At 46.0% G+C, this 25,480-nt stretch overlaps 1 protein-coding gene across 3 annotated transcripts; it reads left to right on the forward strand.

Annotated features, from left to right (window-relative positions):
• The first annotated feature begins 5,360 nt into the window (after positions 1–5,360).
• On the forward strand, positions 5,361–25,074 carry mntb (MAX network transcriptional repressor b). 3 transcript variants are annotated; one of them, XM_061739721.1, is made up of 7 exons: positions 5,361–5,673; positions 10,085–10,182; positions 10,327–10,909; positions 11,003–11,044; positions 11,656–11,767; positions 20,407–20,599; positions 21,706–25,074. In XM_061739721.1, exons 3-7 carry the CDS (start codon positions 10,518–10,520, stop codon positions 22,455–22,457), a joined length of 1,491 nt encoding a protein of 496 aa, XP_061595705.1. In that variant the 5' UTR covers positions 5,361–5,673; positions 10,085–10,182; positions 10,327–10,517; the 3' UTR covers positions 22,458–25,074. The 3 variants fall into 3 exon arrangements, with proteins under 3 accessions (XP_061595705.1, XP_061595703.1, XP_061595704.1); XM_061739719.1 differs by lacking the exon at positions 10,085–10,182; XM_061739720.1 differs by lacking the exons at positions 10,085–10,182; positions 11,003–11,044.
• Positions 25,075–25,480: the final 406 nt, after the last annotated feature.

A 25,480-nucleotide genomic window follows, 5' to 3' on the forward strand; every position in this document is an offset into this window, starting at 1 on the left:
CTTCAGTCTGAAGCTGTTTCCCATCAGAGCCAGTGGAGTAGAAAGATTGGCCTACATCCTCCCACCGCCCTCCTCATGCACCGTTCATGCAGCCCAGACATCCCACCAGGGTACAGAGAAGAGAGAGGGAGACGCGTCCCAGCCGCTCATTTATTTTGCGTCTGGGTCAGCCACTTCACTTCATCTCAACACTCACACAACACTTCTGTTTTCTGCTCCGGAGAGACGCTGACAGGAGGTGCAGTGCATTATGGGGCAACACTGGTCCAAAAATAAGTGTCCATGATAAGAATGTGCTGGAGGTTTGAAGGTCAGTGCAGGACGGACCTGTCTGGTCCCACGACTGAGGAGGGAGCTGAGGAGTTGCAGGTGGTCACGTGGTGTCTCTCTTTTCAGGGCAGGCTGCTGCAGGCTCTGTGGTAATTTGTGTGTTTGTGTGTCATCCTAGTACAGATCGCTTCTCTTTTTTTTCTTCCTAAAGCCATTGACATGATTTGCCTTGTAATCCCCGCAAAGCCTGGCGGGAATCAAGGGAGGGTGGAGACGCCATATGTCAGGGTGTAGCGCTCTCTAGCGGTGCTGTGTATCCAGGTCCAGGTGGGGGCAAGAACTACTGCCTGGGGGGCAACGGCACCATGCACGCAGTGGACACTTTCTTTGCAGAAAACAAAAAAGGGAAGAGTTTCCCTTCTCTGTACAGGCTCATAAAATGACGATTTGAATTTTTGCTGCAAAAATAAACCTGGAGAAGCAGCACAGGCAGATAAATGACTGCTTTACTTTCAACTTACAGTAGATGCTCGACTGGTTTGATATTATGTCATAGAAATGATGTTTAATATAACATCTAAGGGTTATGGAAATACTTACCATCACATACATATACGGTTTCAGACACTATTTTTTTTTTTAGCTGCTTTATAAAAAATGTACAGGACTGTCTCAGAAAATTAGAATATTGTGATTTTCTGTAATGCAATTACAAAAACAAAAACGTCATACATTCTGGATTCATTACAAATCAACTGAAATATTGCAAGCCTTTTATTATTTTAATATTGCTGATCATGGCTTACAGCTTAAGAAAACTCAAATATCCTATCTCAAAAAATTTGAATATTCTGGGAATCCTAATCTTAAACTGTAAACCATAATCAGCAATATTAAAATAATAAAAGGCTTGCAATATTTCAGTTTATTTGTAATGAATCCAGAATGTATGAAATTTTTTTTTTTTTAATTGCATTACAGAAAATAAAGAACTTAGAAAAATATTCTAATTTTCTGAGACAGTCCTGTATAGTCACAAAATGTGTATTGGGTTGACGTGCAGACTTCCAGCTCCAACCTGAAGGCATTTACACCAACACTGGTGAATGTTTAGGAAGCACAGCGGTTGGAAATGGGGACTAAAATAATGTATGCGTTCAAAAGGTCTGGAGTTGATTGAAAGTTTGGTATTTGCATTTGGGAGATGTTGCTGAACCTGTAACATCTAGTCAGAGGAGTTCTCTGTGCGGGTGACACAAACCCCTCCTGATCAACCAGGAGGAATCCAACCCTACCAGCAGCAACCGCGTGGAAGAGTGTAAACCAAGAAGAAAAGGTCCAGATTCAAGTTTACCCAAAAAACAAACCATTTTAAATGTCCTCATGGACTTAGGTCATTGTTGTTTGGTGTGGCAGAAGTCAGAACCAGATGGATGCATTAAATTAGTGTCATACAGGCTCCTCAGATTCAATTAAAGCCCATTGAAGTGTTTCCCGGTGCAGACGGACGGTAACTCAGAGCTGCGAGAGCAACACCAGGGTGTTGAGAGAGAGAGGAGAGGAGAAACCCCCACCACCTGAAGACAGCCGCAGTAAGGCCTTCACAAAGACCTACAGAGAGGGAAAGCAGTTTGTTCCTGGTCATGGCCAGTACAGTATTGTCAACTAAGTATTGAATGTTCAGCATTATGTTAATGATTACACTAATCTGAGCAATTACATTACTGCAAAACGTGTTTTTAATAAAAAAAAACATTAATTCCTGAGCAAATTCTCAAAGTAGGGCATGAAAGCTGAAAGCTCCTTTGTCTCAATGACGCATTTTCTAATATGACCTTATTTTCAACATCTAAATATTTGCAGAGATGAATGTACTACTACTCTGCACACAGCACGTGCACTGTAGTTTAGGCATGAATTCTCTACCTCGGAGTTTGATGGAAGCCAAACCATCAAAGTATTGTTGTCTTTCCATTCCTGCCTTTCATTTGTGTGTGGGGTCCCCCGTGTTCCACCACTTCCTCACTGGTGGGTAGACCCACAAGTGATGCAGCACTTCTAACTGGGTCAGCCCTTCCCTTCTTCACATCCCTCCCACTCCACCGTCTCCCCAAGCCATCCCTCCTCCTCCTCCTCCTCGTCTTTCCTCCTCCTCTTTTCCTCTGACATGCAGCCCCATCGTCTTCTTTTCATGCAGCTCATGTGCTTACCATGTGCTGCATCTCCTTACATTCCCTTGTACTTATCTGCCAAATAAATCATCACTCATAGATGTCATACCGTCCCAGTCCGTTGCAGATAACTCCCGCCCCCTAATGCACAGAATGCATTGGTTTTCTTCATCCTCTTTGGTTTCCTTTTCAGCCCCACATGACCTTTACAGATACATCTGGGGTTTAGCAGTGAGGGTTGTAATGATATTAGCAGATGTGTGTGTGGAAAAAGGATGTAGGACATGGTGAAAACAGCTCTAATGTACAGCTGGGCTGCTGTTGTGATTGGCTCTTACCCTCAGACCCTAGGATGTGGTGCAGGATATATATGACTGAGCGGTGTCCAATCAAAGACTGTTACCATGCAGCCATACACGCCATAAGGGTGTCCGTTTAAACCATCAGTCATGACACCACATGCTTTATTTTCCCATTAGAGACACATCTTGCATGAATTTTCATTTCTGTCACCTCGCATACCATGCACTAGCACATGAGGACTTGCATATCAATGACAGACAGTTCACAATATCCAACACAAATACAAGATCCTGATGCAGTAAGTTCTTTTTTCACTTTTTTAATTTATTTTCCATGAGACAAACTCCACATAAAATACATGGAGAAAGGGATTAAGTAGATAGATACATGTAACATTTTTTAAATTAATATTTTCAAAGATTGCAAGGATGGAACATATTAGATAGCACTTAATTGTTCATATACAAGACTGTCAGAAAATTTGAATATTGTGATAAAGTTCTTTACTTTCTGTAATGCAATTAAAAAATCAAAAATGTCATACATTCTGGATTCATTACAAATCACCTGAAATATTGCAAGCCTTTTATTATTTTAATATTGCTGATTATGGCTTACAGTTTAAGATTAAGATTCCCAGAATATTCTAATTTTTTGAGATAGGGTATTTGAGTTTTCTTAAACTGTAAGCCATGATCAGCAATATTAAAATAATAAAAGGCTTGCAATATTTCAGTTGATTTGTAATGAATCCAGAATGTACAACATTTTTGTTTTTGTAATTGCATTACAGAAAATCACAATATTCTAATTTTCTGAGACGGTCCTGTATATATTTTGAACTCCTTCTTTAGCTCAGTGTGAGTTATTTGCAACAAATAGAAGTATAAAAATCTATTTTTCTCCTTAATACTAGTTTACAGACTGATTATGATGCTTTTGGGGTCAACGGCTCTTATTCTCAGCTTGAACCCTAGACGAGGAGGCCACGCCCCTTCTCCGTTTGACTGACAGCTGGGATCTCGAGACAGCAAGGTGGCCAGTCACGCTCTCGCCATGCAAATGAGCCGCGCGCGGGCCGGGCGGGCGCCCATGTGGACCAGCACCATGCCTTGTTGTCTTGAGCGCTGATTGGCTGGCTGGCGCCGGATCGCCCTTCGTGCGCTGCGGGCCCGCGGCGGGAAGGAAAACCCGGAGGCCCCTAATGACGTCAGCGGAACTGCTCTCCATCCAGTGGAGCCGGTGTCGTGCCAAAAAGTGATTGCCTGCCAGAATCTGATTTCTCCCCTGAAAATGGGTCTTTTTACCTGCCAAAAATTGATTGAAGGCCAAATACAGTTAATGAAAAGTTGTTTCTGCCTAAATATGATTTGATCTCATTCTTGAGCTTCATAATATAAATACTAGAGCTCACATGATTGCTTTTAACTCTCTTAAAAGGACCATTACAACACAAAATTCACCAAATTCAGAGGGGATGCCACCCCCCCAGAGGTGTCAAGTAACGAAGTACAAATACTTCGTTACCTTACTTAAGTAGGAATTTTGGTTATCTATACTTCACTGGAGTAATTATTTTTCAGATGACTTTTTACTTTTACTCCTTACATTTTCACACAATTATCTGTACTTTTTACTCCTTACATTTTAAAAACAGCCTCGTTACTCTATTTCATTTCGGCCTTTAAACAAAAACTATCCAGTTAAATTGCTCCATCCGGATAGAGTGAATTTGGTTGTGGTTGTTTCAGATGTTCTTGTCCAGTTTTGTTCTTACATCCGTTCCCTCAGATTCCTGCAACTAAACTTGGATATACATTCCAGTAAAGGTTAGGATAAATGATAACATGCCTCTGAAGTTTGACTTTTTGCACCATTACAATACTTATAGAAATAGAAATAGAAAGCCTTTATTATCATTATATTTCTACAATGGAATTAGGCAGCAGCTCGGTCAAAGTGCAAAACAAATGCAAGACTATATAATCAAGTAAACTGTACACAACAAAAATGAACAAAAAAGTAAACATAAATATATATATATACACTATAAGGAAAGAGTGAATGGGAGAATAAAATAAAAATGTACATGAATGGGTGGAGGAATATTGCACTTGGATGGGTGGGAGAATATTGCACTGAAAGGATGGAAGAGTATTGCACATACTTATAGGCAACTAGTCATCATATCTCCTGCTCTCTGAAACACATGTTAATGCTCGATAGTACACATATATGGTTCTTTAATATATTTGCATTATACTAAGATGCATTCATTTTCAATGGCTTTTGTCCTTAATGGCTTTTTTCCCCCTTACATTACTTTTACTTTTATACTTTAAGTAGTTTTGAAACCAGTACTTTTATACTTTTACTTGAGTAAAAAACTTGAGTTGATACTTCAACTTCTACAGGAGTATTTTTAAACTCTAGTATCTATACTTCTACCTGAGTAATGAATGTGAATACTGAAGACACCTCCTCATCCCTCCCCTCAACTCCAGTACTGGGCGGAGGGATCGGAGTGGTTCCGGTCGCCGGGTTTTGCCGGTTGCCGTAGTAACGGGGGCGGGGCCAGAGCCCGGGGGGCGGGGCTTCGCGGGAACATGACTCGTCTTGTTGTGTGTATTCGCGTGCTCGCATCGCCATCTTTGTTGCGATCCCAGCGTTCACGTATGTGAGGCTCCACTCCTGCAGGAGCACCGACGCTGCCCAGCCGCTCCGGGGGAAACCAGAGGGACAGAGAGAGGCCTGGGCCCGTGCAGCGGCGCGTACCAGCGGGACCCCCTCCCGTCTTTCTCCCCCCCTCCCCCGGTCCGTCCCGGTCCCGGTCCCGGGTCCCCCGGTCCCCCCGCCATGAGCATCGACACGCTGCTGGAGGCGGCCCGGTACCTGGACTGGCAGGCCCAGCAGCAGCAGCTCCGACACGGTGAGGGGGGGCCAGGGGACCGGGTGGGAGCCTGCCGGGACCGGGACCGCGGGGACCGACCCGGACCGACCGGTGGTCCGGGTCGGTCCCCGCGGACCCGGTCCCGGTGGAAACAGACAGTTGTTTGTCAGAACTACTTGGCGCGCTCGGTGTGTGTGTGTGTGTGTGTGTGTGTGTGTGTGTGTGTGTGTGTGTGTGTGTGTGTGTGTGTGTGTGTGTGTGTGTGTGTGTGTGTGTGTGTGTGTGTGTGTGTGTGTGTGTGTGTGTGTGTGTGTGTGTGTGTGTGTGTGTGTGTGTGTGTGTGTGTGTGTGTGTGTGTGTGTGTACGTCACAGATCCAGTTCTCTTGTGACTCGCCGTACGCGCAAAGGCTGATTTATGGTCCCGCGTCACACCGACGCAGAGCGTACGGCGTAGGCTACGCCGTCGATTTAACGGCAGAGTTAATGCAAGTTTCCAGGTCCAGAATGTCGCTGCACATTACAGGATGTCTGGTCGGGTTCTCCAGAATTTGTTAAAACTATATTGGTTAAAACTATTCCCTCCACTGTGGTATGTGTGTACGTGCGTGCGTGTCCTCCCAGTCTCGTGGTCCGGCGGGGCGGGCCCGCGCACGGCGGCTCTTTTACATAAGAGCCGTCGCCCATCCCGTCCATGACACGCTGGGCCGGGGCGGGCCCGGTCCCCGTGCGTGAGAGCGTGCGTGCGGGGCTGCTTTTGTGTTGTGTTTCATGGTTCCAGCCCCTGATGACGTGTCAGCCCTGCACCCCCCTCTCCGACCGCGTGCTGGGCCCGCCCACAGCGACCACGTGCAGCCCCCCCCCTCGCTGCAAATACACACATGCGCGCATGCGCGGAGGCGTGCACGCTGCCTGCTCGGCCCCGCCCTTCCCATTCAGACAGCTGAACGGTGGCGGGTCCAGGGCCGCTTCTAAAAAATGATTACTAGGGCTGCATCTCAGATCAGAGGGGGTGCACATGCCTGGCAGTGGCACCTTATTCAACACTAAATTATGCATTTTCCCATAATTTCTAGCGGAATGATACTAGCAAAACAAGAATATTTAAAGTGTATTTCAAATGGGGGGGTGGGGGTATTACTGGGACCTGTCCCGGCCAGCCTCTCCCGGGGCAGTTATGTCATTTACATATGTGTTCCTTCCTGGCAGTCTGGAGCTGGTGTGTGTGTGTGTGTGTGTGTGTGTGCGCGCGCATGATGACAAAAACACGCTGGGAAGCTCTGTTTGTCAGTGGATCTTGTTATTTTGATGCTTTGTTGCATTTTTATGGGTCATACATGTCATGAGAAATAGCAGTTTAATTACTATATACGCCCTAAATGACTTCAGTTTAGTATTTTCAATCCTGGGAGCTTATTACTATGTAGTAAATGCATGGAAAGCAGTTCAAGCAGAAATCACATTTAATCACAGACATGGTAGTCTAACCAAAATCTTTTGTTTCGTATAAGGTACACATTTTTATACCCATTTTAAGTTACAGTCCATCCATCAACGCATCCATCCATCCAATATGAGTTTGGGTCATAAGGGTAGAAGCAAAGACATCATCCTGACCTCCATCTCTGGTTACCTTCTCCAGCTCCTCCGGGGGGGGGGGGGGGGGGTTTCCTGGTGTTTTCAAACCAGCTGAAAGACATGTTCTCTGGGTCTCCCCCAGGGACGGTTTCCCCAGTGAGGTGTTTTGAGTAGCTTCCCAAACCACCTCACCCCGATCCTTGGACGTGTAGGAGCAACCCTACACTGAGCCCCCCGAGCTACAGAGTCAGGTGGAGCTCTGATGGATTGTTTTGAGGCTGCTCTGGAGCTGTCAGGAATAGTGTGAACATCTTAATGGCTGGTAATAACGCTGTGCTTTCTAAGGGTTCACAGGTTTGAGAATCTGATCTGAATCAGATTGGATTGTCAGAAAATGACACAAATATAAATGAACATTAAGTACAGAGAACGGGAGGTGCAGTTCTGTTCTGCATACAGTTGTGATGGCGGTCTCTAGCTGTGACGGGGGTCTCCGGGGTGGACTGTTGCCCTGGTTGCACCATGAGGGTTTACAGTCTCACGGGGAGAATAAACGAGCGTGTACATGTGCAGCCAGGCACCTTGGCATGTACGGTGTGTGTTCTGTGAGAGGAGTGTGTGTCGGCGTGGCGGAGGTTTGAGGAATCCCTGGTATCTTCCACTGTTTCCATGGAAACGTAGGGCTTTCCACATTTAGCCTGCACGCTTGGTTGTGCGATAACTACTCACTCATATTATTGTGTGTGTGCATGTGCGTTTGCGCACACACGCCCGCTCGGGCTTCTGAAGATTGAGTTTTCCAGAGACATTGTTTTGTTTGCAGCACATTTCTGCTGTTGTTCTGATTGTGGTCGACCCGGCTGAGCGGTACCTCAGCAGGAGCCGGCGGTCTTCCTGGTGTCGTCCAGGGCCAGAGGCGTGGCCACTGCCCGAACGGTCCAATCAGAGGGCAGACCGAGGGCTGTTTTCTCTCAGATGCAGCCACGTTTTCAGTGTTAGCTCCGTCCACGCGGTCTCATTCCTAGATGACATCACTCTCTGCACACGAAGTGTCGAGGGAAAGGCGTACTGCAGACCAGCAGCCTGGCTCCCCTCCATGCTCGGGGCATTTATGGGATGTTGATTCATTAGAAGTTATTAATTCAAACAGGATACATGCATTTTTGGAGTCATGATTGAAATAAAATGAAGATGTGATGAAAGTGGGGGCTTTTTCCCTTTAATTTAAGAGGATTTACAAGAAAACAATCTCAAAATACACACAAAATAAATAAACGGAAAAAAAACAATATAAGAGAGAAAGCAAAAAACGTAGATCTGGCATCAGCAGTTTGGTATATCTTTAAAAAAAAAAAAAAAGAAGAGCAAGCACTATTGAGTTCAACCACATGGCGAGGCCTGGAGGACCACAGAGGAGAACTGAATATGATCGCAGGACCTTTTCCTTGATGAGGAAAAAACCCTCAAAACATCAGCAGATGTCCAGGATCCACTGTACAGGATATGTGAATCATTTTCAAAAACCATATAATCATGAGATGGCTAATGTTTACAATGGTTTACAACAAGACGTAAACCACAGGGCACATCCGAGAACAGAAACGCCAGCGTTAAGAAAACCTTAAAAAAGTCTCCAATACCCTGACTTTATTTCCTCTGGACTGTCAGAACCAAGGAGCTTGTATCAGAAGAAGAGAAGTGTGGAGGAGGAGAGGAACGGCTCATCAGCACGCCACATCCTGTGTCAGACATGGCGGAGGCAGCGTTATGGTACGGTCGTGTAGGAGTAGGAGGATTGATGCTGAGCCGTGCAGGGACACACTCACTCCTCACAACCAGCCAAATGCTAGGGCATTTCTCAGTGCAGGTGGATAAAGACCCTAAATAACCTTCAAGATGCTCTGAAAGCAAAGAGATGGCACATTCTCCAAAGACCAACTCAGTTGCTTGATCCGAACCCAACGGAGGAACCTTTCAGTTGCTTAAGCATCTGAAACATACGGAGCCCCTCTGGTGACATTTGGAAAAAAATAAAATAATGCGTGGCCACGAGTTATTAATGCGTGGCCATGCATTACCGTATTTTATTTTTTTCAAATGTCACATGTTATTACTACACTCGCCTAGGGCTGGGCGATTTTGGACAAAAATAAAATCCCGATTTTTTTTATTTTTTTTTTCTCTGAAAACCCGATTTTCGATTTCGATTTCTTTGGTAAAACTACAAAAGACAATGGAATAAATTGTTTCAAATATTTTATCTTTATTTTTAAAGATAAATAGCAAACAAATTTCCCTATTGGGAATGAAGTGCAATTGAAAGATACTGTAAATCCTCCTTGAGTTTAGTAAAGTGACAACATTTACAATTTTCTTGACCAAACAAAGATGACTAGACGGGCTCTGTCTGTAATGCAGCCAGCTGCAAAAAAGGAAAATCCATTTTCCGATTTTCCTTTTTTTAAACATCGATTGTGATTAATAAATCCGATTTAGATTGAAAATCGATTAATCGCACAGCCATACATTCGCCATGACAATACTTTTACTCTTTAATATAAATAGACTATAATTACCGTTATTAATGATGAATAACCATCCCACCAAGGAAGTTGCATCCACGAAGTCCAGACAGTAGGTTATAATGCCATCCACGAGTTATTAATGCGTGGCCACGAGATATTTTATTTTTTTCAAATGTCACCAGAGGGGCTCCGTACAAACATGCAGCAACCGAAGGCTGGCACGTCTCCGGGTAGGAGGCGCGAGATGGGTGTAACTCCTGAATGGTGGATGTCAGGTTCTTTTGTAACCCCCCCTCAGATTCAGGCTAAAAGTCTGCGCTTTGATCACATCTTCATTGTTGTGTTTCAGATCATCTGTAGTGGCACCCAAAGGGAGACGTCATTAAGCCTCCCTGTCTGAGCACGGTGGACCCGACTGTGTACCTCAGCATGACCCGTACTCAGTTGGTCTGTCACCGCTCTGTTGACCCTGATCAGCCATCAGCCTCTTCTGATGAGCCTGAATACGTGTCATGTCCTGTGCTGTGTCACGTTACTCTGATCACCCTGTCATTGATTGATTTATTTATTTTTTTGTCACTTTTTCTGCAGAAGAGCAGTGCAAAGAGCGGGAGCCGATCACCAGGGAGGCCGAGTCGAAGCGCGTGGACTGTGTGAAGTCACCTCAGCACGTCAAGGCCAACCACGTCTCGTGGAGCGATGGCTCCCCCGGTCCACACCCCCCTCCCGGCCCCCCGCCGCCCTCTCTCCCGCCGCCTCCGCTCCCCATCGCCGTCATCCCCATGGTTCCCGTCGTCACCGCCACGCCTTCCGTTCCACCGCTCCCGGTCACGGCGCCGGTCGCCGCGGCGGCCACATCCCTGGGCAGCGCCGCGCCCATGAAGAAGGAGAACGCTTCGTCTCCTCCACAGAAGCAGCCGCCTCAGCCGGCCCCCCATCACCTGCTGTGCCCCTCCCAGATCAAAGTGGAGCCGGGCCAGCAGCTGATCGACGTGAAGTCCGGCGTGCCGCAGCCTCAGGTTCAGATTCAGTTCCCAGCATCCATCAACACTAACGGCTCCGGCTCGCACCACGCGCTGGTTCCACGCCAAGCCCCGCCCACACCCCAGCCGCGGCCCAACGGAGTGACGCTAGAGGATTTGAGGGGCCTGGAAGGGAAGAGGAGACCGGGAGGGTCAGTTTCTCCGGCTGTGTGTGTGTGCTACAACTCATATATGAGTGTGGATCATATGATGATTGGATTTGATCATTTATTGTGTGTTTCCAGTGCGGGAACCAGAGAGGTGCATAATAAACTGGAGAAGAACAGGTTAGTCATGGAAAAAATAAAATTAAAAAACAAAAAAAGCATCTGTTGTGTTGCAGTTGATGTAAAATAATCTGGACTTAAAGTTGCCCCCTCCCCCCCTCACCCACACACAGCCCTGTGTTTGTGGCGCCTAGCTAGTTACAGACTGGTTTAATGTACTAGTTGAGCTGATGAGCCGGGTCACAGCCCTCGGCCGGCGACCGCCACCGAGGGAGCTGCGATCCGTGATGTCAAGTAGCTTTAAAAATGTGTTTTTCTGTATGAGACGAAGGAGAGATCTCAGATATGAAACGTAGCATTTGTTTCAGCCCCTAAGAGTGAAAACATACTAAAGACCGCAGGGAAAGAACAACCTGCCACGGTGCAAATGTTTTCTAGAGTAAATCTCTAGCAGCTTGTTTAATGATGGAGTTCCCCAGAGAGGGAAACTCTCCTCCTGGACCTTCTCTGATAGTCCAGACAGAATCTGAGCTAGGACCTCTCTAAGGACACGTTTCTGCTTAACTTGTCAACAAACTGACCCACTTTCCAGTAACAGTGAATGTTGACCGCGTGCCGAAGACAACCCACTCAAAAGCCACACTTTCCTATTCTTCTCCCCTGACTTTCAGGCGAGCGCACCTCAAAGAATGTTTCGAGACGTTGAAGAAGAACGTCCCTAATGTCGACGAGAAGAAGACGTCCAACCTCAGCGTCCTACGCAGCGCGCTGCGCTACATCCAGGTAAATGGGGGTTTCTGTTAAACACGTAGAAAGGGCGGCGTCCAGTTTTCTGGCAAATGTCCACTTAGTTATTCATGGTTCTCTCTCCCCAAACCGGCTGGTGCAGCTGAATCCAGGTCACGGTGGTCCGGGATCCTTTAGCTCTGTTGGCAGGTCATGGCTTTAATGTGGCGTCTCACACATGAGGGTTAATCTGCTCATGAGACGGTGGAGAATCTGTCCGATGTGATGTAACACAAACGTTTTGTTTTTTTTCTTCTCCTTTTCTCCCTTGTCTGCATATATATCTTAATGGTTAATACCAAGTTTGGTAAAACTCAAAGCATATTAGGGCTGAACGATTTTTGAAAATAATCTAATTGCGATTTTCCTCAATATTGCGATTTAATATGCGATTATTTTTTCAAGGTCCTGTTCTCATGTATTTTTCAACTACACAAGCAATAAATCAGTCTGTTTTATAATAAACAATGTCAGATTAATTTAAAGCACAGATTACAACAATAAAGAAAACAAATCTGTGGTTTTACCTCTTTAACACGTCTACACACGTCTGTACACACGAGTGTTATGGGCCTTCTCTCTGAATCCAATCGCACGACACCAAACAGGGTTAAACTTTAGCCAAAACGTGGCGTAGTTTAATAGAAAAACACAGAAAAACTCCCACAGGGAACAAAAAAACCTTCCTCACAGGAAACTCAGAACTTCTTCACAAATAACTCAAAAATCACAGAGAGGGAAAAAAACCCACCAAAAAAATAACAAACAAACCAACAAATCTCAGAGTTAACAAAACGAACCAGCAATGAACAACTGGCAGCCCCGCTCTTTAACTTCTCCTCCTGATGAGCTGACGGGCTGCAGGTGTGGCTCAAGGCTGATTTATGGTTCCGCGTTCAAATCGACGCAGAGCCTACGCTGTAGGCCTCTCACTGTCCGCCCGGCTCGTGCTCCTCGCCACGCCGACTCCATGCTCATATATTTAATACATTTATAAAGCCCATATTTTTATAAAGCCCCGCCTGGCCGAGCCCTAACAATGAGGCCATGGTAGGTTAGGTTACACGCGGACACGCGGCACTGTTTACTTTTTTTCCCTGCCGGCAACGTGACCAGATCACGTGACTGGTCAAATCGCAACCTGTGCGGTTAGAAAATCTTGTTTTATCACATCGCGATATTATCGCAAATGCAATTAATCGTTCAGCCCTAAAGCATATATATATGCATTTTGATCTTCTTTTTTTTTCCTTAAACATATGTAAGGGGGGAGGTGGGGTGGCATCTGCTGCAAATCTGAAGTGAGAGAAAGACAGGAAAACACAACGGACACACAAGCCTTTGAAATCTGCAAAGGGAGAAAACAAACAAACAGAAACAAGAACAGGCAGAGACACAAACAGCAACCATTCCAGGTCTCTAAAACTGAATCAGGACTAGACTACTGCAATTAACTGTCCCCCCAAAACTGTAGGGTGAGTGTGTAGGTGAGTGAGCAGGTGTGTATGTCTGTAACTGTGTGTGTAAGGTGAAAACAAGGTTTTACCTGAACTGCAACTACAGTGGAGGAGGGAGGGCACAACCCCGCCACCCTAGAGGCCAGAGGCCGACACGGAAGAAACCCGAACCCAGGCCAGACAAACCCCCCCCCTTTCACCCTTTGCACCTCTCTTGAAGACATCCGTCTCCATTCCTGCAGCGATGAACTTGTTGGCTCAAGAGTTAAATACTACAGAAAGATAGTTCCCACAAAACAACCCCACGCTGCAAACGGAGGCACAGGGAGCTGAGTGAGCTCTCCGGGAGACGCCAGCGCTCATCTGCAGGAGCTGATGAGAAGATTCCTGCCCTCACGCAGACATGAACATCAGCCCAGAGCAGCGGTAGGGAACCCTGGTCCTAGAGAGCCGTAGTCCTGCATGTTTTGGATGTCTCCTTGCATCAACACACCTGATTCTAATTAATGATCATCACCAGCTTCTCATTCAGGTCTGCACTAGTGTATTAGTGACACAGTCCTTTGTATCAGGGTGTAAAGAAGCAGAGAAACGCCTAAAACATGCAGGACTCTCTCTCTTTAGGACCAGGGTTCCCTGGCCCAGAGCTACGCTTATTCCTCGCTTTCTTCTCCTTCCTTTGTAGGGGGAGAGCTGTGATATTTAGAGTTGAGTGTATTACGCGGTGGAAGGAGCTATATTAGGCTGTGAGAAGGAGGAACTCGCTCACAACCAAACTGGCAGCAGGATCTCGGGGATCAGCGGCCCCCAGGGAGCCCGAGGGTTTGAGACCATATTTGACAATGAACATATACGAGAGAACCGAATGAGATGATTATCCCTTAAAGCTCGATGTTTTAAAGGTCACCAGCGGAGGGAATATCAGGAACCTCCAAGTTAAAAGCCCTGCAGTTTCTGGACTGGTGGCTACTAGAGGGGAACTAAGCACAAAAATGTTGAACAATAACATGCAAATGTGGGGATTTGCTTCCTTCGTGCTTCCGGTCTGATGTTAAATCTTCGAGAGGGAAGATGTTGGACTTTGTTAGGCAAGAATTTGGTAGGCAGCTGAATAATGAACATGTTCCTCCGTGGACTGATCCGTACTGGTGCAGTGTGTTGTGCAGCCCACACAAGTAGCTCTGCAGAGATGAGAAGAGCTGAGAAACAGAGTCATTTAAATTGTGATGTTAATAACAGCAAACCGGACAAAGTGAATTCCTGCCCGTTCGACACTCAGACCTCTGATCTTTGATCTAAGCAGAAGGCTCAGTCACACGAGTGTGTTAAATATCCATCTGCACGTGTAGGTTATGATCAGTCGGGGTAGGGATTAACATCCCTGTGTACACAGGATCACAGCCAGGTCCTATGTTTCTGATAATCTACCTGAAATTGAGATAATTTAGTTATTGTGCTGCATCGACCTCAGCTGGAGAATGTAAACACACTGGTTAGTTGTCTTAGTTAGGGTGTCCACGTGTTTCTGGAAGGGATACGAGGCTGTTTAGGTGTGCAGCTAGGGATGGGCGATATTTTACCGTTCACGATATACCGGCCAAAAAATTCCCCACGGTAAGAATTTGTCATCTCACGGTAAAAACGATAAAGTCCCGTTGATGATGGTTTTTTGTAAAGCTGATTTATGGTTCTGCGTTAAATCCACACACAACGTACGGGAAGGAAGGGAGGAAGCGAGGAAGGGAGAAAAGAGGAAGGGAAGAAGGAAGGAGAGAGCAGGAGGAAAGAAGGAAGGAAGGGGAAAAAAAGAAGGAAGGAAGGAAGGAAGGAAGGAAAGGGGAGAAAGAAAGAAAGAAAGAAAGAAAGAAAGAAAGAAAGAAAGAAAAAAGGATAAATTCCCGTTGATGACGTTTTTGTGTAACAAACATGGCGGATCTCAGAGCGAAATAGATTTATAGTTGGAATTGAATTTGTATTTTTTTTATCGTCATTTTTATCGTTATCGGGATAAATGCCAGAAATGATCGTGATACATTTTTTAGTCCATACCGCCCATCCCTATGTGCAGCACATATTTGAGTCACGACTAGTGTGCATGTATCCATCCGCCTGTTTTCACACATCTCCACCTGTAAACGCTATCGCTCTCTCTCTCGGCCATGTGAGATCTGAGCACATGGCTAAAGCGAGCCTAGTGACATCACCGCAGCTCACCCACTGATCTGCTCTGCAGCTTTTAGACGAATGAGGGAGGGAGGGAGGGACGGCTACTGCATGCACAGTGGGTTTCTTCCTGTGGTTCCAGCAGTAGAATATAAACAGGTTATATCAGCTTTTTACCTCCCCTCAACTCTCCTTGTCCTGTGCACCCCGCTGCCTTTCAGGAACACTCTGTTACCATGGCAACAGGCAGCGAGCGGCGGGGGCTCTAGTGTCAGCTCGTGCCATCTATTAATGTGTGATATAAATCAAGGATGTGTGGTTCCGGCGTTGCTCTGATGACACGTTATCAAGCCGAGGACGTCCCACTGTCAGACACCGTGACCCTCTCTGGTGGCCTCGTCCTCTTATCAGATAAAGGTCACACGTGTGATTACGGCGAGCACACCTCCCCCAGAAAATGTCATCCCGCTAAATTGTAACCTTTGATTATACTAAAGAAAAGGATGTTTTGAAACAGGAAGGGAGAGTGCCTCTATGTGGCGTGTATCCTCTCACACGCTTCCTGCCATCCCCACTTAGATGGGAGTTTCTTTCTGTTTTATTTAATTTTTCTGTCTTCAAACTTCTACTCGAGTAGCTCTGACCTCCGACGTGCGGTTGCCAAGGAAACAGCCATGGGCGGCAGCTGTTTCCTTGGCGACTGGCTGCAGGAGTCTCGGTGTCTGGGTCTGCATGGGAAGACCTTGGACCGGTGCTGCTGGAGGAACGTGCACGCTCGGGCCACGAGGTCCTCGTGCTGCTACGAGTGTTGCTTCACCTTGTGGGTGCACCGCTGAGCTGCGTGTGAACGGGGAATCCATGCATGAAAATAATGAGTTATTCAGGATAGCGCTGGGGATCGATTCAAATATCAAGAATCGATTCAATTCCGATTCTTAAGATTCAGAATCGATTATCAAGATTTGATTTGATCCGATATTGATTTGGGTTACTGTTAATAAATCTGTTTTTTCAGCTGTTGCATGAATTATATGACTGTCTAGTTATGCAATATATTAATACTAGTATTATATTGAGATTCAACAGCAAGTATTGCAGCTAATGATGCTGTAAGGACCAATCAGCTCCCAGAATGCTGATAGAACTGCTTTCAGAAACATCGTGTAGAATTACCAAACGGATCCAGGGAGGAAACAGAGGACGAAATAAATCGCTTTTATTTTTTCCCCATTTATGAGAATTTAGTTTTTAACATTTATGCAAATGTTACCCCAAGACAGTATATAAAGCAAATAAATATAGACAATTTATGCAATTATAACTGAAAACTTTAATGTTTTCATACCTTTTTAAACGTATTTAAAGGCAAAAACATGGCACCAGTTATTCTCGTGTCCAACAAAATATTCCTTTTTTGGGCATAAACAAAAAAATACCAAAAGTTGTAATGTCATGATGAAAAAAAACAAAAAAAAATATTATTTTTTTAAATCGATCTTTAGACATATGAATCGATTTTTAGGAATTAATATGAGAATCGATTTAAAATCAGAGAATCGATCTTTTCAACACAGGCCTAATTCAGGACAGGAAACGTTGCCATCGACGTGAAACCAAGACATTCTTGAGGGGATTTGCTCCAATACATAAGGCGTGGCATCTGACATGGCATTTAAAAGGCTGGAGGAAGCTGCTAATGCTGCTACTGCTGCTGTTGTTGTGGCGGTATGTGAGGCGATGGCTGATGAGAGCCGGGGAGCCCTCGGAGGAGGAGGAGCTCCCCAGCTCTCGGCGGCTGCGGGAGCGTGCAGTGAATGTGGATGAGGCGGGGGGAGTGGGCCTGCGTGCGAGGCAGCACGTGTCTGCAGAGGGAAACAGCTCCGCTCGCTGGAGAGAGCTTCCTGTAGTAAGATCATGTGTCCCCATATGCTCATTTTCCATCTACTCTTGAATTTCCAGCCCGATTGTCTATGTTTGATTGTGCCCACAGGACACATTTCTGGGTTTTTTTTTGTTTCTTTTTCCTGCCAATCATTTTTTCCAGCCCTCGTGCTGACTGTTCAACCAGAAGCCCATGTCACATGATATGAGATGAATTCAGTAAGAATCTGTTGTGTTTAAGCCTCAGAATCAGTGGTTGTGTTGTGGTTAACGCCGCTTTGGCCAAGATGTCGGTTAAGACAGATCTTAGATCTCGGTGGGTTTCTTCTCACGTAAGTCAGTCAGTGACACGAGCAGCTTCTCAAAAGGGCGACTTTTGCGCATTTGTATGTATGGTAATGCGGTCCCTTCCTGTCCACCTCTTCACCTCCTGGCCACCTCTGTGTTTGCCTCCTACATCCCCTCCTCCCCCGTCTCTCATTCCTCCGTAGTAATCTGTTAATGTCCTTAACTCGGCTAACTCCTGGTGTTCAGGCGTCAGCTGAAGAGCAGAAAGTGGGTCAAAGATGTGGCGTGTCGGGGCTCGGGAAGCTCTCCCTCTTTCTAATCCTCCTGTTAAATCTTTCAGACATTTTGATTCCTGGTTTCAACAATCATACTTCACACTCAGGAAGCCATGCCTTCATTTAGACGGTGATGGTCAGACTGCATCGATCCAGGGACATTAGATGTCGTCATGATGCCCAGCAGGAAGTCTGCATTCATGTTAAAACCTCGCTACGTCTGTGAATAGGGAAGGAAGCTGACAAATGATGGTCTCGAGTCTGTGTGAATATTTAAAGGGGACCTATTATGGCATTTAATGTATATTTTAAACAGGCCTTGAATGTCTTAAAAACAATCTAAAGCTTGTTTTTTCTACATAAATCAGAAATTCAGCCTCTGGGCCATGTCTCTAGGTTTACCGCTTCTAGCCTCCTTTTCTGTGATTGATCCTGATGGGCGGGGAGGCTATGATAATGAGGCTCTGTGCTGATTGGCTGCTTGAATGACGTGTAGGAGGGGAGGGAACTAATGCCGCTTTTGCACTAGGACTTACTTGGCCCGACTCGGCTCGGCGCGGCTTTACACGGCTCCACATGTGTGTTTTCGCACAGCCAGGGGAGAAGTGGGGGGGTTGTGGTGAAGCTGCTGTGACGTACTCGATTGCGCAGCACCTTTGTTTGTGTCGGCGCTGATCAGAAATCAGCTGGAGCCGGGAGCGGCTGAGAAAAAAACAGCCCGTCTACATCGCTTTTTAAATTTTTTCTCGACAGCCACCAGGTTTATGAACATCTGCACCTCAGAGTTGGATCACCAAACAGACGTTTTTGCTGTATAATAAAATCGCTGCGAGCCGCGAGTCCCCTCGCGCTGACTCCCCACTTCCTGATTCAAACGTCTGACAGCCCCGCCCCCCGACCAATCAGTGGCGAGGAGGGTGGTGACGTCAGAAATAGTCCCGGCTCAGCCCGCTATAGAACCTCGCTGAAATGGTTACAGAAAAATGTATCGGCTTGGAGCGCCTCTACCCGTCTCAGCCCTAATGCAAAAGCGAAAAACGGGTAGAACCGAGCTAAGGTGGTACTAATGCAAAAGCGGCTAAAGCGTCGCTCTGGGGAGAAGAGCCGGCTCCGTACACAAAGCGTGTCCCATGCAAGGGAGCTTCTGCGACAAAATCAATTCCATTGCTTTATTTTCTATTGGACTGTCCTAACTGGCCGTGAGTTTAACAGTTTCAGTGTGGACAGAGAGCGTCCGATGTCACGCAGCTCGCGATAGTCGGATGCTCGCATGCAGTTATGACACGTGTAAACGGATCTTAAGCCTGAATTACGGTTCTGCGTTAAATCGACGCGTACCCTACGCCGTAGGCTCTGCGTTGGTGTAACGCAGAACCATAAATCAGCCTTTAGTTCCCTGAAGGGGGGGACGGTCACCTCGTCTTCACACTAATTCACACAGGAAGATTTAATTGAATTCTAAACAGGTACACCAGTTCTTTACTCCGATTCCTCATCATTTAATTTCTTATGTTACAAGACAAATGAATCATGTTAACTGTAAAGAAATCACAACACTGAATTTTCACAAATGGCAACTTTATTGTTAAAAAAATAAAACATAAGTTGTATATAAATAACATTTATGCACTATTGTTTGCTCAAGGAAGGACCGTGCGTCTTCTGAAGGTGTCGTTGAAGCTTCAGGTGCTTGGAAGATCTGAAACCATAAACAGAAATAAATGTATTACGGAGCTCCGTAACACAGAGTAACGCCCGAGCTAAGCTAAATACTTAGCCCATGCAAAGATCATACTTGTAAACAAAAATAAATAACATAAAAAATGAACGTCACTTACCGCTGACTCGTGTGCAGTTGCCGGGTCCGTACTGTTGGTACTGATCCTTTTATGAGGGTGATTGTTGACGCAAAATCTCATTTCTACTGTCCCTCACTGTTCAGCAGCCACCGCTGCTGAACAATGGCGGAGCTCCGTCTGGCGGAGTTAGTTGTGGGCGTGGTTTCAGCAGCGGAGGAGACCGAGGCGTGGTTTGCATTTTGCTTACGTAACGAAAATGCACAAATCTGAACAGCTCGTAGAAGTCACATGACACTGGAAGGATCCTCCGGGCGGGGTGAACAGACCCTGCACAATTCAGTTGCTTTCCTCCTTCTCTGAGTTGGCAGGCTGAGGGGAGACCACTATATATATGTTAAAGCAAGAGAAAACCTGTTTTTCATAATAGGTCACCTTTAAGCAGGTTCCAACCTGACAACGTCTGTAATGTGGATACTTGCGTTGACTCTGCAGCCCAGATCATTCATTATGACGTCCTGTCTCTGCCTGTTTCACTGAAAACATCTGCAGGAAGTGGCGTGTTCCTTTTATCAGCAGTTTCACAACAGTTATGAATCAAGCAGAAGAAATAATGCGAAGGCAACTTAAACGTACCTTTTCTTCCTCTTTATTACATCTCAACGTACGAGTCTTCAATGAATATGGCTTTTCCTGCTGGAATGTTGTGGATTGTTCAGCAGAAGCCTGTGTGAGTGTCTTACATGTGATCTGCCTCCCCTCCCGCCCCCCGGCAGACCCTGAAGCGGAAGGAGAAGGAGTACGAGCACGACATGGAGCGGCTGGCCCGGGAGAAGATCTCCATGCAGCAGCGGCTGGCCGAGCTGAAGAACGAGCTGGGCCAGAGCATGGACGTGATGGAGATCGAGCGGGTGCTGCGGCAGACCATCCAGCCGGAGGACGACCAGGCGTCCACCTCCACAGCCTCAGGTGACGGCCAGGGCCCCACCGCACACACATCTGTGTTTCTGCACGTTTACACATGCATGGTTCTGTTCGTTCGTTCGTTCGTTCGTTCGTTCGTTCGTTCGTTCGTTCGTTCGTTCGTTTTTATTTATTTCGAACATGTATAAAAAAGATAAGAGAAACAAATACAGGTTGGCATTCCACCACATAAAGAAAAAAAAAACACATCAAAAAGCATATTTCACTTACATGTTCGAAAAGGAGTGGGAGGAAGTATAAATTTATTTAATCCCACCCCCATTCCACAACTAAACATAAATTATATGCCTGTATTTACGTTTTATACTATACACTAATTTTTATAAATAAATATATATAATTTTTACAAAAATTACCTGTTTAATACCAAATGTAAGCTCTATCATAAATATAATATGACTATGATATAAATATAACTGTGATATAAATATAATACGTATATCTATACAAAGACAACATGACGAAATAGCAAAACACACACAGCTGCTGATCTTTAAACACAGTCTTCACTTTTAATTACGGCTGGGGATCGATTCAAATGTCAAGAATCGATTCAATTCCGATTCTTAAGATTCAGAATCGATTATCATGATTCGATCCGATCCGATATTGATTTGGCTTAGTGTTATTTAAAATGTTTTTTGAGCTGTTGCCTGAATTATATGACTGTAAAATAACTAGTGAAATAATAATTTCAGAATAATTATTGTGAAATAACTAAGAAATAAATAACTCAAACAGGCCTTTCAATATCCATTTAAAGTGCAAAAAAGAAATAAATTGCAACAGTTCATGCAGTAAACAAATCTAATTTATTCTGTCACCACGCACACATATTGCCATGAAGCACCTGGCATTTTTCCAGGTGTCATGACAAACTGTGTGTCCGACTACTGGGATTAAAGTTCACCTGGTGAAAATGATGAAGGAAAAAAAAAAAAAAAAATCGATCTTTAGACATAAGAATACATTTTTAGGAATGAATATGAGAATCGATTTAGAATCGGAAAATCGATTTTTTTCAACACGGTCTTCACTTTTAATCTGTGGGGTTCTGTCCCGTATCCTGACCCGTGTCCTCTGATCTGCAGAAGGAGAAGACGCGTACGAGCCGGACATGGACGAGGACGCCCCGGCCCCCCCGGTCCCTATCAAGCCGGCCCCCCCTCTCCTGCAGGCCCAGCCGCTCCTCCCCCACCGGTCCCTCCAGCACACGGCTCTGCCTCTCTCCGGAGTCCTCGCCACGCACTCCCCGCCTCAGGCCATCGCCCCGGTCCCCGGCCCCGGCCCGGCTCCAGGGCCCCCCCCTCTACAGGTCCAGCCCACCGTCATCGCCCACGCCGCCGTGTCCCACCCGTCGGTCATCCAGGCCGTCAGCCACACGCTCCCACCCAATCACAAGCACCTGGCCCACATAGCCCCCTCCCCCGGCCCCCCCTCCGGCCCCCAGCAGCTGGCGGCGGCCCCGGCGGGGCCCGCCGGCCCCCAGCAGCTCACCGCCCAGCAGCTCACCGCCCAGCCCATCGGACACATCACCGTCCACCCGGTGGCCCACCTGGCCGCCCCGCTGGCCTCCCACCTCCCTCTGTACCCGCAGGGCGTCTCGGTGGGGCACATCACGCACGCCTTCGCCCCCCCGGCCCTGCCGCACGTCCAGGCCAGCCCTCAGGCCAGCTCCAACGGAGCGCAGGTGAACGGCGGCGCCGCCGTGGGCCAGGCCGGCCCGTCGCTAGGGAAACCCACCGCCGTGCTCGGCCCGCACCCCCAACTGGTTGGGCAGGCTGCGGTGCTCAACCCCGTCACCATGGTTACCGTGCCAACCTTCCCGCTCAAACTGACCTGAACAAACCGACTGAGCGAGCGAGCGATGGGACGGACGAACTGAAAGACTCTGAACTCCCGGTCAGTGATCGATACCAGAGAATCTCTGACGAGCAAAAGCAGCCGTTGTTTTTGGGACGTTTTGTGATAAATATCACATGTGATATTTGCGTCGCAGCTGAAGCTGTGAACCGGAGCATCCACGGCCATTCAGTGGGGGAGGCCAGTGTTCGCGGAAAAGAGACTTTGACATTTGCCTCCGCTGCCACCACAGGAACTCTGATTGACCTCTTTCCTTCCTTCGTTCTCTCCTCCGCAACCAGAAGCACTAACACGATAAGCTTAGTTCACACTCAGGCATCAAGGGTTTACCGTCAGAAGTCCCTCATTTAGAGAGAAGCACGGGGGTCCGGTGGGTCCGTGGCCGCGGCGGTGCGGCCTCCGCTCCTTTACACTAATGCGTTCACAAGGTGGAGGCGGCGCGTCTCTGATGTGTTGAAGAGCAGCAGGAAGCAGCTCGCTGGCTTTTCTGGCACCAATGAATTACTCGTACGTGTCCAAAGTAGATCACAGTTCACGGAGCGATTCATGTTTTCCCCTTAAATGTCATCTTTGCTTTGGCTCTTATCCCGTTCCAACAATCCCCAGGTGATGTTACTGTCGCATCTTGCATGGTAAAGCAATAAAACCCGATCCAGACTGAAGTACAGAAAAGACCAGAAGAACCGAAACGTGTTTTGTGGGTCATTTCTGTTCCGCCCTTTACATCTGATCTGTTTCTTTAATCCACTTTGAAACGGCAAACGTCCTCCGAAGGAGATTATGAGGGAGCAGTTGTCTGCTCATCAAAGTGTAACGTCGGTGCTCTGGACGAGCCCGAGACCAAACTACGGGAAGAGCAGGACGGGAGGTCGTTTTAGTTTCAAACACACACAACATGATTAGTAACAGTTACACGCGTCTTCTTCGGCTTTTTGATGAATAGTTGGAATTTTTCTCTGCATTTCTTAATTCTTTTTTTAAACCTTAAGACCCCCAACAATAGTTTCTCTGTGAGAAATGGATGTAATAGTGAATCAAAGCCGGTCCCGCTGCCGCCTGTAGACGCCTCTCCAGACGTTCAGCCGTCACGCTGGACGAGGATCGACGCAGAATGTTCCGTCTCTCCCCTCAACTGCTCTTCAACACTCAGTGACAGGTTTCCTCTGGCCCTTGCTGCCCCCCCCCCCCTCTCCATGTTCTGTCTAATGCAATAGCGCCCCCTGCTGCTTCACCTCAGGCTTCGTACTGAAGTAACTCACGCACCACTTGGGGCACAACACACACAGACGCGTCCCGACCTCGGCGCGTCGTGGATAAAACATGCGCCGGTCATGTTGCTCGGCAACCGAAAGCCCCTGAACGGCTTTCACGTGGACTTCCATTCATGGTTTCTACTTTCCTGCTCGAACTAGATTAGACGCGGTCTGTTTTTTCCTGATGACATTTACTACACGTCAGCGGAAAACCCCCTTTTTGGAAGTGATTTCCAAGACAAAAAAACAGCCTAAATTTGCTGCTCTAGTTTGAAAAATGAGTTACTGAAAATATTTTTTACAAGTCAAAACAGGGAATGTGTTGTGTTATCCACTGGTGTGCGTGTGAATGTGTGTCTGTGTCTATGTGCACATCCGGCGAGCCTTCCTGCCAGCCTCCAGATGTCGCTCCCTCATCAGAGTATGCAGTCAGTGTGGATCTGCTCCTTTGCCTCCACTGCTGTCCCGACACGTCACGTCTGTGCACGGGACTCTGTTTTTCTATATCCTGTACCATAATTAATTCTATTGTACGCGTAGCATGGCTGTGTTTTGATTCTCCAGTTGGCCCTGTGCATGATGGAGTGTGTGCGAGCGTGTGTAGCTACTAGCAGGTTATTTTTTTACAAAGGTGATTTATGGTATGAGCCTGTTTGGATGCTATCGTGTGTGCCTACACTCGGTTTCCCTGAACACTGTGACAACTCCGGCAAACACGTACATGTTGAGTGAATGGAAAAGACACATTTACTGTCTTTAATTATATTATTGTTGTTTCTGTTTTTTTTTTTTTTTTTAAGTTTTTCATTTTGAAAGTTGAACTAAGACATGGAGTTTAAAAAAAGTAAAAAAAAAAAAAAAAATAGCCTGTTGCTCTTCTCTTGATAACATAATGATGTCTGATATTAAATTAGCGTTTTGTAATATTTGTATGTATGAAAGTTTTGTAAATTTTGTGATTGTGCGCATGTTTCAGCATATGAGTGTATGCATCTTAAATGCTTTTTTTTTGTTTGTTTTGTTATGCATGTAGGCTGCCATTTTGTTGTTTTTCTTTGAGCAGATTTGTTTTGATGTTTATTTTCGGGACCATGTACAATACTGTATAACGTGGGCAGAATCTTGGACCTCATGCTGCGTTGATATTATATATGAATATAAAACAAGTTTTCCCTATGGAGAAAGTTTTAAGTTATATATTGCCTGTAAACTTTGGGCTGCCTTTTAGATCTAACTGTCCACTGTTTAAGATAACAATGATAATAATGGATAAAACATATTAATGATGAAGAATTATGCCAATGGAATAATAAAGATTCTTAATAAATCTTATTACATTTACAACACTTCCTTCTCCTGCGTTCATGGGTCTTGAGTACACATGTAAAGAAACATTTATGCATTCAGGAAGTTTGTTTATTTATTCTTTTACTTTACAAAAAAGGAAAATAACATTTACGTGAGATATAAAATCCAGTTGACACAAATAGCAAAGCATCAAAATTGAAGTTCAAAAATCTAACTTGGCTACATTCACCACTAAGTGGCAGTGTTGCACCATGAAAATATACTAATGGTGGTCCAGTAGGGATGGGCGGTATGGACTAAAAAAATGATCACGATCATTTCTGGCATTTATCCCGATGACGATTTAAAAAAAAATACCAATTCAACTCGACCTTTTTAACTATAAATCTATCACCACATTCAGTCTTTGGAGCCCCCAAAACTTCTTTCTTTCTTTCTGGCT

The sequence above is a fragment of the Cololabis saira genome, chromosome 14, assembly GCF_033807715.1.
Source record: "Cololabis saira isolate AMF1-May2022 chromosome 14, fColSai1.1, whole genome shotgun sequence".
NCBI lineage: Eukaryota > Metazoa > Chordata > Actinopteri > Beloniformes > Belonidae > Cololabis > Cololabis saira.